General features: G+C 37.8%; 1 protein-coding gene across 6 annotated transcripts in view; it reads right to left on the bottom strand.

Moving 5' to 3' along the window:
- Positions 1–1,897: 1,897 nt before the first annotated feature.
- DLG1 (discs large MAGUK scaffold protein 1) overlaps positions 1,898–13,128 on the bottom strand; it is a 165,362-nt gene continuing 154,131 nt past the window's right edge. For all 6 annotated transcript variants that reach the window (XM_065674882.1, XM_065674877.1, XM_065674878.1 and 3 more), the window contains 5 exons: positions 10,935–11,036; positions 10,509–10,681; positions 6,871–6,980; positions 6,391–6,482; positions 1,898–3,627 (listed from right to left, as the gene is read on the bottom strand). In XM_065674882.1, coding sequence (XP_065530954.1) covers positions 3,521–3,627; positions 6,391–6,482; positions 6,871–6,980; positions 10,509–10,681; positions 10,935–11,036 — 584 coding nt within the window. In that variant the 3' untranslated portion in view covers positions 1,898–3,520. The remainder of the gene's footprint in view (positions 3,628–6,390; positions 6,483–6,870; positions 6,981–10,508; positions 10,682–10,934; positions 11,037–13,128) is intronic.

Raw genomic sequence — 13,128 nt, 5'->3', positions numbered from 1 at the left:
AGCAAACGCTATGACATAGCTGAAGTAGTTTGATTTTTTTTTTAAGGTTTTAGAGAAGGCCTGGGAAGGCTTCTGTCCCTCAGAAAGAGAACAGACTTTGTTGACAACAGCTCCAGTAAAAGCTGCCATGACTTTTAGAGCAGCTTTTACAGAGCTTTCTTTTTCTTTTACTTTGATTCTTGGCTGTCCAGACAATCTGGAATTGGTCATCCCTTTGTTGTCCGAAGTGTTAAAAAACAACCTGGCACCTCTGAAGTCCTTCCAAATTTCTAGAAGGATCCATTATCTGGATCCTTCCCGTGCCCTTCCTACTGGCTAGATTAACCTCTCCATGTTAATCTCCTCTGATGCTTGCAGTGTCACCTACATACACATACAGATGAGAAGACCGATAGGTAGTCCTAGAACCAATCGCTCAACACTGCAAGGGCAAGATTAGTAAGAAAGGCATTCAGTGCCAGGCCTCTCCTGTGGTGGTTCTGACCCTCTTTGGGAAAGGTTCAGAAGATGGAGGAGCAGCCTTTTTGTACAGGAGGCCTGTTCTGAATGCAACCCCCTCTATGATGAACACAAGCACAGTTCATAATAATTTAGCTCATTTGCCTATTTTATTCACAACTCTGTGCTTTAAGGAGATATTAAATTTCTTAACCTAATTTTCAGCGCAATTTAGCAAAAATGCCCACAAGAGAAATTATTAATATAACTTAAAGAGAAACAAATACTTCATCAAGCATGCTTCTATGTAGCAATCACAAATAGCTGGGTTAACAGGCAGGGAAGAAAACCCATGGTGCCTTCACTGGGCCAGCAAAAGTAGGATGATAATGCATCAGTGTGATACCATTTAGATTTCCTAATCATTCTAGTTGTTAAATTGGAAGTACACGTATTGGAAAATGTGTCTTTATAATACAGAAAGTGAAGTGTTCCCAAGAATCAAAGACATATCAGCACCCAATACTGGAAAAGAGATCCAGAGAAACACCGATTAACGCAAAATCCTAAAAATTATAAGATAAAACAAGTCAACTAGAAGCATCAGCACTGTCAGTTATCAACTTTTCTGCCAGGGCTCAAAAGCAACATCTGAAAGAAAGAAAACTAAAAATGTGAAGAAGATACCCCAGTCCTTTGGGCTTTCCCGATTCAAGACTTGTTCTCATGCCAGCATGGTAACAGTGCAAGATAAGTCCTGTGGACTTCAGTCTCAGTGTAGTATTTGATGACACCCGGCTAGTACATGACAACCTGGGAGAAAAGTTCTGTGAAAGTTATTCAGGCACTCCCCATGTATGAAAAAGTAATTCCTCACTTATCTGCTCAGATGAACATGACTCTGCTGGGTTTAAAAAGGGGGAGGGAAGGGGGGAAAGGTAACCCCCCCGAAGTATACAGTATAGAGATCTGAGATTTATGGTTTGCCGATTTGACAGCTGAGATTTAGATCCTTCTATTTACTCTGAAGTTGATCTGTTTTAAGGTGCCTCACTCTACACCTCGGATAATCAGCCACTTTCAAAGAGGCAGACTACAGCCCACTTTTAACTCCGTTAAAAATTTATGACATTATTTATCAGAAGTTGCATCAACCTTACACACCTGCACTTCCACCAACAGTCTCAGAAAGACAACACACCTTCCTTCACAAATCTAGAAAACCAAGAATTATTTGCCAGCAGCTTGCACTCACTGTAAGTCATACAAGCATTCCACATAACACCAGCAATATTTGTGTCACAAGTTTAAATCAGCTTTTAATGAAATAACTTCATTAGCCCCAGTCTGGTCACCAGTATTCCTTTAACACATTATTTTCACTTACAGTGCAAGTCAATTATTTTAAATGCTACAACACCTGTATTTCCTTTGATTAAAAACACACTTGACAAATATATTGTACAATAAAGTTTATTAGCTGTTCTCCTCTTTCTAACAAATGGAATGGATAGTGTTGATAACTCGTTACAAACCAAAGCTAATTTGGTTGTGTGACTGCCCCACGACTGCCGTAAGTACATCCCTCTTATAAACCATCAGTTGCAAACAAGCAATGGCAGGTACCAAATAAGATGGGAATTGGAGAATTTCGTTACAGAAGGTATTCTGTGTTTTGGTACAATGTATTTATAACATTCGGCACAGAAGTTTGTGCACTGTAAAAGGAAGATCTTGTGCCTGTGCATTAGAGATGAACACGTACAGAAAAATAAAATGTACTGTTGACTCCGAATTCTCCTTTTGGTTAAGACATGCATATTAGGGGGGAGTTGTGAGGGGTGGTGAACACAAACACCTGAAATTCCGTAGAAAAGAGGAGAACTTGCATGTATTTTTTTCTTGTAACTAATACTCCCTGGGCTTTATGCCCAGTCACCATAGCCCGTTTGATTTCTCGTGATTAAGGAAGGTAAATTCTAATTTGTAATTTTATTCAAAACAAAAAGCTAGGAGTAGGTGGTAAAAGAAAAATATATATTTTATATATATATATTTATACGTGTGCGCAACTATGTAAAGAAAATAATTCCCATAGTTACAGAGTTTAGTTAAAGAAAGTTTAATATATATATATTTATTATAACAAAATAGGCAGTTATTGTGGGTAAAATATTCATTAAAATCTGACCCCTAAGAACACACACATTTTTAAGCTATGAATCATTCTCTCATTGCCCTAATGACCATCTCTGCAGCTGTTTTCTGTATTACTGCCAATGGAAATTTGGCAGTCCTCTGAAAAATACAAGGTTTCCTAGCACCTAAACGTATTTTAGGCTGAAAAAGTGTGATGACCATTACCTATAAACAATTTCTGTAAGACACTAGAAATAGTGTTTCACAAGGAAGATTAAAAACATTACACGTCTTTGTCCCTGGCAATTTTATTGGCAAAAAATGAAAAAATAGATTTTAAGAATATCCATATGAAATTATGAAAATGAATATCCCTCGAGGGACTTAAAGAAAATGTTAACTCAAAATTTGAAAGTTTCTCTCTAACTGCCTGGAAAAAAAATAATTACTGTGTGAATAGGATTTTTAAACTCAGAAAATAAAACCTGAAATTGATTGCCCTGACCAAACCATGCTATTAAAGTTAAGCGTGCAAAGTTACTAATGATTTACAACTTCCTTGAATACAACTTTTCCTTCAATTGTTATGAAATTTTAAAAGAATGTCTATAAAGCTTTTTTGAAAAATCTTTGAAAGTTACTTTCCCTTAAACATTAAGGAATTTTACCAAGCAATTCCCTCCCACCCCCACCCCAAACTAATAGCTGGTCAGGCCATTCCATTGTCATGTTTGAAAAATGGCAAACCAACAGAGCACAATAATACAAATTATTTAAACTAAGAGAGACACCAAATGTAAAGCATTATGGGAACTGCAGAATGTGATGGTTAGGGTATGAACCACGCTGGAAAGAACTAGAGGCAGGCTCCACTGGAAGGGCTTAAGAGTTGTCAGATGTAGTAGGTGATGTCAGTTAGAAAATGGAAAATAAAAACGTGTTTTCATAATTTTTCCTTTGCTGGAACCCAGATGTAAGGCCCAGACTGTTCCTCTATGATCTGTTTCACTTGGTTGTAGATTTCTTCCAGTGTGTCTCCTTGGACAATAGCTGCAAAACATAATGTGGCAATCAGCAATCATTCTTCCTAGCACCGTACAGAACCCATGACGTTCCAAGCCAAGCTTCTCTGAGTGGCAAGAGGACTTTAGATTACTGAAGGAACAGACAGACAAACCAGAGATTTCTGGTTTCTGTGCTGGAGTGAAGCACATTATTGATGGCACTGCACGACACACAAAGTACCATCTCACCCGCTCAGAGGCTTCAGGTTGGGAAGTGGTTTTCATGTTGCTACAAACATACACATACAACTGAGGAGGTCTTCTTCTTTTCCTGACTACATGTTATTGTTTGCCTGAGTCAGTCTGCATCCTCCAGTATTCTTTTTGGTCTAACTTTCATGTGTGTTTCCAACATCACAAGGCAAGACAGTACAGGGCTATGTCCTCATGCAGTCAGTCTGAGTCAGGCTTGGTGTGATGAGACTGTTGAACTCCCCAGCTGCATCCTGAAGCTTCACAGCAAAGCTGGCTGACCTTAGGATTTCTACCTGCTAGCACTACCTTTGCTTTTGTCCAAAAAGAGGAGGAACTCATGGAGTTTGTTGCCCAGCTAAAAGAGTTAAGTTTTATAGACAATAAGCTTCCTCACACAGTTAAACATGCAATTTATATTCAGATGGTGTAAGTTAGATATTTTATCCAAGGATATAAAATAACTAGAAATAAGCCAATATGGATGTATTCTGATATATCAAGAGTATAGTACCATCTGGTGAAAATGAGGATGAAGTCTGAGCTGTTCCTGCCATACCTCAGTCTGAAAAAGCAACCAGTATGAGACAGTAACTTCAAGATGACAACCTTGTATTAATAATCCAAGAAAAAAAGTTTAGCATGAAAGATAATTTTGGAGGTAGGCCAGATTTGCTCTTTTGTGCATTCATGTGTTACTGCTGCTTCCAAGCTTTCCTTTCATGCTAATTACTTCTGTTTTATTCCTACTCATCATTCCCATCTCTTAAAAACTTTCTCCCCATCTGTAGCCCACTGTCATAGTGCCTGTAGGAAGAGGCTGTTCAATTATTATAGGTCAAGTATAATGTTCACAGCACTACAGTGCATTAGAAAAATTCAGAAATGTCTTTGTAATGCAAAGGGCCGTAAGCTTTAGCATCAAGCTTCTCTCCAGCTGTGCTTAACCACACCTCTTCCAAAGCTCAGTACCCTCCAAACAGAAGATGGATGCGCTCCTCATGTGCTTCAGTACAAAGTTTAAGTCTTGTTTAAACTTAACCTGCTGATGAAGTCGATTTCAGTTGCCCCATACAACGTGGGGGGTTTTTAGCAGGTTAGGGAATACTCACATATTCTGTTTTCCCACCTGACTTATATGGTTGGCAGCCTCCAAACTAAGTAGAAAGTAGGATTTGTAATGTCCTCAAGTATCCCAAAAAGATTCATAAAAGGATTTCTGCCCTGAAGTGGATTATCAAGGACACACAAGTCTGACCGTTGTTATCTTCCTTTGTCAACAAGCCTTATACTTATGATCCTGAGCACTACAGCACTTAAAAATGCCTACAGGTTTTTTAAACACCTTGAATTATGTCCTTGGAAACTTCCTGAAAGTGTCCTATATAATGCCCTGAGACAGCCTGGGAGAACACCAGCTACTAAGTAAAAACTATGAAAATAAACTCATTTCCTGAACAACAAAACCTGACATATTTGCCAGTCATTTTGAAAGGGACACTATAATAGGAAAAATTTACAATATATGTTGAGACTCACATAAATTTCTGGGTGCAGGCAGACAGAGCACTATGGGAAGAGTAGGAGAACTAGATGTAGTATTGGGATAAACTGACAGCTGCAAGGCAGCAGAGAAAGATGGAGGTAGACAAAGGGATGGACTCAAGTTTTTCACTGTGTGGGTAGCACACAACAGAGAGAATAAGGCAGCAGAAAGACCAGGGCAGGGAGTCTACTGGTTCCATTATCTTCCTCTCATGTGAAGCCACCACTCCTTCCCTGTGTCTTTGCCCAAGTGACAAAGACATCTGCAGCTCTGCCCACAGAAGCTGTGGAAGAAGGAACTGGACAGAGGTGCCATGTCACAGAAAGGAGGTGAATGGGGCAGCAAAAACTGAAACCCTGCAATAGATCATAAAGAGAAGGAAATGAGCAAGTGCCTGTAGGACAGGAATACAGAAGGCTCATTTCTGTCCTCCTGAAGATCCTGACTTGATCTATCTTCCCCTACTGCAAGCCACAATGTAAAAAACTGGCATGCTTGAGTGCTGGCACTCAAGTGTATGCACAGCATACACTAATTTGATTTGCCAAGTGCCATTAATACTGTAGCGCCCAATTTCCAGAGGCTTAATTAATTACCATAATTCTTGATCATCTTCCTGATTAAAAAAAGAAGGGGAGGGGGAGGAGGGAAATTTATCCTTTTCTACAGGGAGCTTTGCTGTGCAATCTCAGCTCTGCAAATAAAAAGCTTTAAGCATACAGTATACCAACAAAGCAAACATCTGCACTACAGTAACCTAGGGAAACAGTGCAAAGTCTTAGAGTTTTTAAAAATATAGATTAAGTTCCCAGTGAATTTTTGTATATATTGAATTAATTTATCAAATTGAAATCAGTGTAGAGGTAGTAGGATGGCTCTGTGCTTCAAAACTATTACAGATCATTCGTAAAACAAAGTACAGCCTTATCTCAGCAGTGAGGCAATTACTATTTTACAGCAAGCAATAAAATGTTGACTCTGGAAAGGGGAACAGTACCAAGCAAAACACACCTGTGAAGTGTTCAGTAAATTCTTGCTCCAGTTTCATGGCTCTCTCAAATGTCTTCCTGGCTTGCTCTTCCGTTAAGCGTTTATTCATTTCCCTGAAATTGAAAACATCTTACATATAAAAACATTATACATTTAAATATTTGGAGCCTTTTAGAATAACATTTTAAACTGTTGTCAGAGTATTATCCCCCAAAAGAGGCAGTCTCCTAAATGACATACCTAAGCAAAGACTGTAGTAGGAATGAGTTATTCTGATACTATGTTGGATGGAATTTAGTATGATGGCATTTGTTCTCAAAGCACTTTAATTTGGACTAGAAACCCCCTCTTAAAAGGCTCTAAAAATGCAATTCAGAAAATTAAACATTGTTTAAAATGCAAGTATTACATTTATCTTCACGTAACGTAACTTGCAGTTGACTTTTAAAATACTATGACAGTCTCAAACAATTTAGCCTAAGGTACTTCACTTTTACTCACATGATATTTTCCACTGTTTTGGGTTTAATAAAAATGGAGATTGGGTATAGCTGGGCAATCTGCAACCTTTTGATCGCATTACCAGAAACATCAAGAATGCAATGTTTACCCTAAAAAGTGAGAGAGAAGGGAAAATGATACTAAGCAGTTTATGTCACAGATATGCACTGTAATAATTAAGAAAACACGTCTCCACTGAAGCCAAAAGAATTATAGCATTTGCATCAATATGATTTCACCACTATGGCACGAAGTCCCACAGTGCTTCTCTGTTGAGATCATACATCATTTGAGATGTTCCCGACCATCCTTCCTTCCTTTCCCCATCAGAGGCTGGAGAATCAGCCCAATCAGCAATGCAGAATCATCTGGAGGAACAGCTGTACTTCAACCACACCAGCAAAATTCTTATTTGTTTTTTTTAATAATCTGAGGATCATTTAGGGAGGTGGCCATGTCACAGATGCAGTTTAGGAAGAAGCCAGATGATTTAACTGGCATACCTAAAGGAGTTACCTTCCCTGATGGCAGGGAAACATGCCACCATCAGAATCAGATGGAAATGAATACAAGCACGCTCTTACCCCAGGTACCACACAATACAATACCAGGTTTGAGATGGTGAATTCAATTTATCTGGGCTGATTATTCCTTCACCTTTTGAGGAACATATATAACTTAAGCACTTCTTGGGCTGTTGGAAGACAATGTAGTAGGGCTGTTTTTCTCTCCACCTCTACTCTCCCATATAAGTGATTTTGCAGCTCTTTGGGATATCTAATCTCAAAGGCTCTTCCTTTTCCTCAGCTCCCATATATCAGTATATCCTCCTGATATACTCATTTCCACCTCATGCATTTTTATGTCTTTCCTTTCTGAATAGCATGAGTAATTTAGCATATTATCATTTCAGAAAGGGATGGAGAGAGAGGAACAGAAAACGACTGTCAGTCAAATAAAGCAGCAAAGCTTTTTCTTTAGCAGGAGAAAAATGAATGGCAGAACTCTGTGAGCCAGGAAAGAGACTCACAAGTACCATAAACCCAAAGGTTACTTATAGCATACAACACACTTCCTGACCTCCTGGGAGATCATTCCTGGAGAGCACATTGAAGAGCAAGGAAGTGACTGATGTGTTTCTGCTTCCTGGCAGAAGACATCACTAGGATCGTTTGCATTTGATCTCTTGCACAACAAAACCACAGAATTTTATTTCAGGAATTTTTGAAGAGGACAGAAGTGTTCTTTCCATATAAATATTGCTCATTTTCAACTGATAACAGCTGTTCCCCAGATCCAAGTTCACTGATCTGGATGCTGACTGGTGTCATTTAAGAAAGGTGTTTGCATGTTCTAGCAGAGTATTTTACTGCATGTGCTGGCCTGTCCACATATTTCAAATGGTTTCTCTTTAAATATAGCACAAGCTCTGGGAACTGAGAATTAACAGCATTATCTGGTCCATTTTCCTTTTTGGAATAAGACACTTCTTATTAGTTGTGTTTGGCCCAACAATTTACGCCAGGTGCCAAAGGATTTTGTGCAAAGCGTGTGAGCATAATACCTGTGCTGGAACTTACAGAATGTAACTGTGACAGTTTATTCCAAATCAATATTGAACATGCATTAACAGTGGCCTCAGACACAGAGATTTGCAAGCTGCTAGCAATTCCAAATAAAAGAATATGAGAATTCCATTCATGTGAAGATTGGAAGACAAGGAAAAGAAATGCAAGTAATTTCTGATACAGCTACCTAGTTTTCATCCAGGGAAGCTATTTTGCTCTTTGCACAGTATATTTAAATAGTTTTTTATATTTTTTGGTTTTTTTTTAGTTCCTTACTTGCACTGCATCTCATTGAGAAACACAGCACAGTACCTCAGTGCTCTTTACAGTAACTGAACATCATCAAAAGGCATCTTTAGCTGTGTTCCATATAGAGAGAGCAATCAGCTGGAAGCATGGGCAAATGAAAGCAATTTATAACTATTGCAAGAATACTGCTTCTGCTACTTTTGGGGTAGTAGCAGTCACTTCTGTTGCGTCTTCCCCTAAATACATCATAGAAAACTTGGAAATGACCCTTTGTATCCCGGCAGTAAGACCCACTGAAGAGACTGATCTCTTAAGTGGAACAGAGAGGAATATAAGGAGGGAGTAGCCCTAGACAGACCAGTTTGCAGCCCTGTCAAGATTTTGAAGTCAAGTTCTGCAGAACAGGCCATTGTTTCCCAGAAAAATAATGTCAGCTGGAACAGAGAAATTGCTGCATCTACCCAAAGTCCCATGGTGCCTGTGCAAGAGATTTAATAGCATGGAGACATCTGGTAGTACTTAATTCTTCATGTTAGTTTATAAAAGATTGAAATCCATTTTGTACCTTTCTAATCCCACTAGATGAGCAGAAGAACAGAGTCAATTTCAGGTCTAGGATGGAACTGAAGGACTGTATTCGTGCTAGCAGGTAAAGCAACTGCCGACAAGTTTAGAATGTTTAAGCTGTTCAATAAATAGTTTCATCATTGAACCCCATATGATAGTTTCACAACTTTTTTCAGCCTCCCATACACAGTACTGTTTATTTACTTAAATAATTTTGTAATTTATTTTATTTACTTTTCTTGCTATATACCATGGGGCCAGGTTCTACTCCATAGGGTGAGAAAGATAGCAGAAGAAAACTTCATCACATGAACTACAGTCTCACCGTATTTGCCCTGTTCTCAATTCCAGTAAATTAAATTGACAGAAATAACAATGCTCAGCCATTTGGCCAGAATGGCCTAAACTGTTTTCCAGAGGACTAACTCCACTCCTGTTTCTCACTTACCCCCTTGCATGACCATGCTGAAAGTGCTCACACTTTTGAGTTCCCACCTAGAAAATAGCTGTTTCTTCTCTCATACAGATCAGATAACATTGTCTACTGAAAATGCACCAGATCTGTGGACAACTCATCAACCTAACAAAGAACACTTGCAAAGAATTTTCACCAAAAATTTTCCTTAAAACAGGCAAAGAAATATACTTCCCTCTTCCCACATTTTTCAGAGCACTCAAGTTAACTTCGGTTTGAATTTAGAAATATTTAGATTTTTCAATAAAGAGTGAAGTAAAATCTGCTCAAGATAAAGACAATAAGCTCGGTCTCCATAATGTAGTGGTAGTTATATAAAAAATCTGATTATTTCATTTACTCTTTTCCCTTTACCAGCTAAATCCATGAACGGCACAACAAACAGTATTTTTACAAGTTGGTTTTTTTGCACAAGCCTGCATCAAATGGATCATATTAATTGAAACCAGCACCACTATTATGAATTATTTAATGATCTATGTATGTGAGCTAGGCTAATTAGCCTGTAATTCAAATTCTTTCTTCTCGATTCTCTTTTTATTAAGAGGGCACAAACTATGTTTGCTCTTTCTCCATAATTTAATCATGATGCTTTCATTATTCCAAAGCTTCATTATTTCGCAAAATGCACTCGTGACAATGTGCTTTGTTTCTAGTTTTGTACAAATTCCTTTTAAAGTCAGGATGCTACTAATGGCTTCTTGCCATTCTTCTCTTTTCCCCTGTCAGCACAGTCAAATAACCACCTCTGCAAATGAAAGTAACTGGCACTGATTTACCTTTTCTGCTACTTCTCGCACTGATTGGACACTTGTTCCATAAAGATGATTATTGTACTGGCCAGCTTCAATGAATTTGTGATCCTGAATATCCTTCTCCATTTGCTCTCGAGAAGTGACAAAATGGTAATCACGTCCATCCACCTCATAATCTCGTTTTGGTCTAGTAGTATCTTTAAATATAAACCAGTGATTTTTAAAGCAAAACAAAAAAGTTACTTTTTTCCCCCATAACATAACCAAAAATAGTCTCCCATTTATATCACAAAATTTTCACAAGCAAAGAAATGACTGACAATCACAATAGGCTTGTTAAGTTTAGACAATACATCAACTTTTTTTAAACTCAACATACAGAGGATGCTTTTAAGAAAATTAACAGGAAAAATATATTTTAGAATTGCTTTAGTATTTGCTGAGACTTACGTGGAACACATGAGCCAAATTTGTCTGGAAATTCTGAGATCAGATCGTCATTTATTCTGTCTTTCATGGGTCCCAAAACGATCACAGGTCGAGTGTAACTGACTATTAAACATAAAGGAATAACACTAGTCACATTTCAGTATGCTTGCTAACTTTTAGAGTTCAGAAAAATAATCTTTATCACATATTACTGATTATAATACCTACAACAATATGTACTCTTAAAGAGAGGAAAAGCATTTTGAAGAATGTAAACCAACTAATACTGTAGTCACAGTAAGATGTTACATCTTCACTCTCAAACAACTATCCTGGGTGACTGAAATCTTACATTACAAAGTCTTGGTTTAAAAATAAATAAATAAATGTAGAATCCCTCATTCTAAAGAAAAAAGCAAAAGGGGGAAGTTTGAAAATCTCTTCAATTTAAAGAGGCACTTAAGCAGCAGCAGAGTTCACGAAATTCTAGTTCTGTGTTGGGAGAAGCTTCTTTTCCTCTAAGACCACAATTATATACTCATATATGAAAAGACTCAACTATATCTAGCTTTACTAACTATATTAACATCCCTATAAAGTGAAGCATAGCATTTTTTTTAAGCAGCTTAATTTTTTTTAAAGTTATAAAGGGCTTCTGGAAATTAAGCTTAAGCAGAAAACACCCGATTACACTTCAAGAACCATGAAGAAAATAATGTCTGAATATCTTAGTATTAGCATATTAATTACCACTTTATAAATTTCACTTTAAGGTTCAATATGTCTTTACTACATAGATAAATCCAAATTAAATAGTCTAACCTATAAAATACATTTTAACTCTGAGAACTATTTCCTTTCCAGGGTATTAATCATAAAAGGAATGTCCTGAATCCCGTAACTGCCAACCTATTCATTTAACAACAAAAATCTTTAAAGGTTAAGGGCAGCCCACAAGTATCTCAAGTCCAAGCACTTTTAAATCTATTTTGGTTATTACAGTTCTTTATTCCTTTGGGCTTCTTGGGGAAAAAAACAAAATAATTACTGTGCAACTGAATTATTAGACAAATGCAGATAACGTATGCAGGGAATGTATTACTGCTCCTAAGCAGAGGAATGAGGTGCTAGCTCTTTCATGGCCTTCCCATACAATGTGTTACACTCAAAGGGAATTACAGTCATGTATGGAAATGCCAAAGCAGTTCACTCTCTAAAACCTTTAGTTTTACAATATGACACTTACTGAAGCATCAGCTTGTGCAAAGTCTCATTCACATCCTGTCTCTTTAACATTAACATTAATTCACTTGGTATTTCTATTGTTCTCACTAAATCAGTAATCTATCCAAATCTGGGAAGTTAATGCCAGCTAAAAAGATGATTCTCATTTTGTGAGCCCCTCTGGTGTGCGCACTTACCCAGATCCAGCAGCTGCTCATCTGGGGGCAACAAACCTCTGGTTCCCTAGCTGAGGTAGACCTTACTTAGCATATCAAAGAGTGCCTACCATTTCCCCATTTCTAGCATGGTCTTAATCCATGCATTTCTCATCCACGGTTTTATTTGGAGCCTACGATTATTACAAATTATATGATAGAAATAATGCCATTTGTGTTAGTCTCGTATAACAAATTTTGCTACTCTTGGAAGCTTACTGATGAAATGGAACCCATATACCACGATTAACGAGTTGGAGTGGAAAGTCTATGCAGGCATGCATGTTTCATAATGCTATTAGAAGAAACTGGGCTGTGCCACTCCCTGCACAAAACCAAAAGTGAAATCTTGGCACTCAAAAGTCATGTAAATACATTATGTGTATTTCGTTTGACTGCCACCTTATTTGTTAGCTAACAGATATCAAGTATTCCCAAAGAACATCCCTTTTACAGATTAATTCACAAATACATAAGCTATGTGTCAGAGAATGTAAATCAACTGTTAGTACCTGTGGTGAAAGGGAACATTAAAAATTCTGTATCTATTATCCACAGTAAAGCAAGATCAAGACTAAAGGAATGACAGCATCCCAGTGGAAATCAGTGAAAAGCATTTTGTTTTAAATGCAAGTGTGAGAAACATAAGAAAACTACAATTTGGAGAAGAGAAGGCTCAGGGGGTACCTTATTGCTCCTTACAACTGCCTGACAGGAGGGGGCTGGTCTCTGCTCCCAAGGAACAAGGGACAGGACAAGAGGAAATGGCATCAAGC

This window comes from Lathamus discolor, chromosome 3, assembly GCF_037157495.1.
Source record: "Lathamus discolor isolate bLatDis1 chromosome 3, bLatDis1.hap1, whole genome shotgun sequence".
Classification (NCBI taxonomy): domain Eukaryota; kingdom Metazoa; phylum Chordata; class Aves; order Psittaciformes; family Psittacidae; genus Lathamus; species Lathamus discolor.
This window is presented reverse-complemented; position numbering and strand designations above follow the sequence as displayed.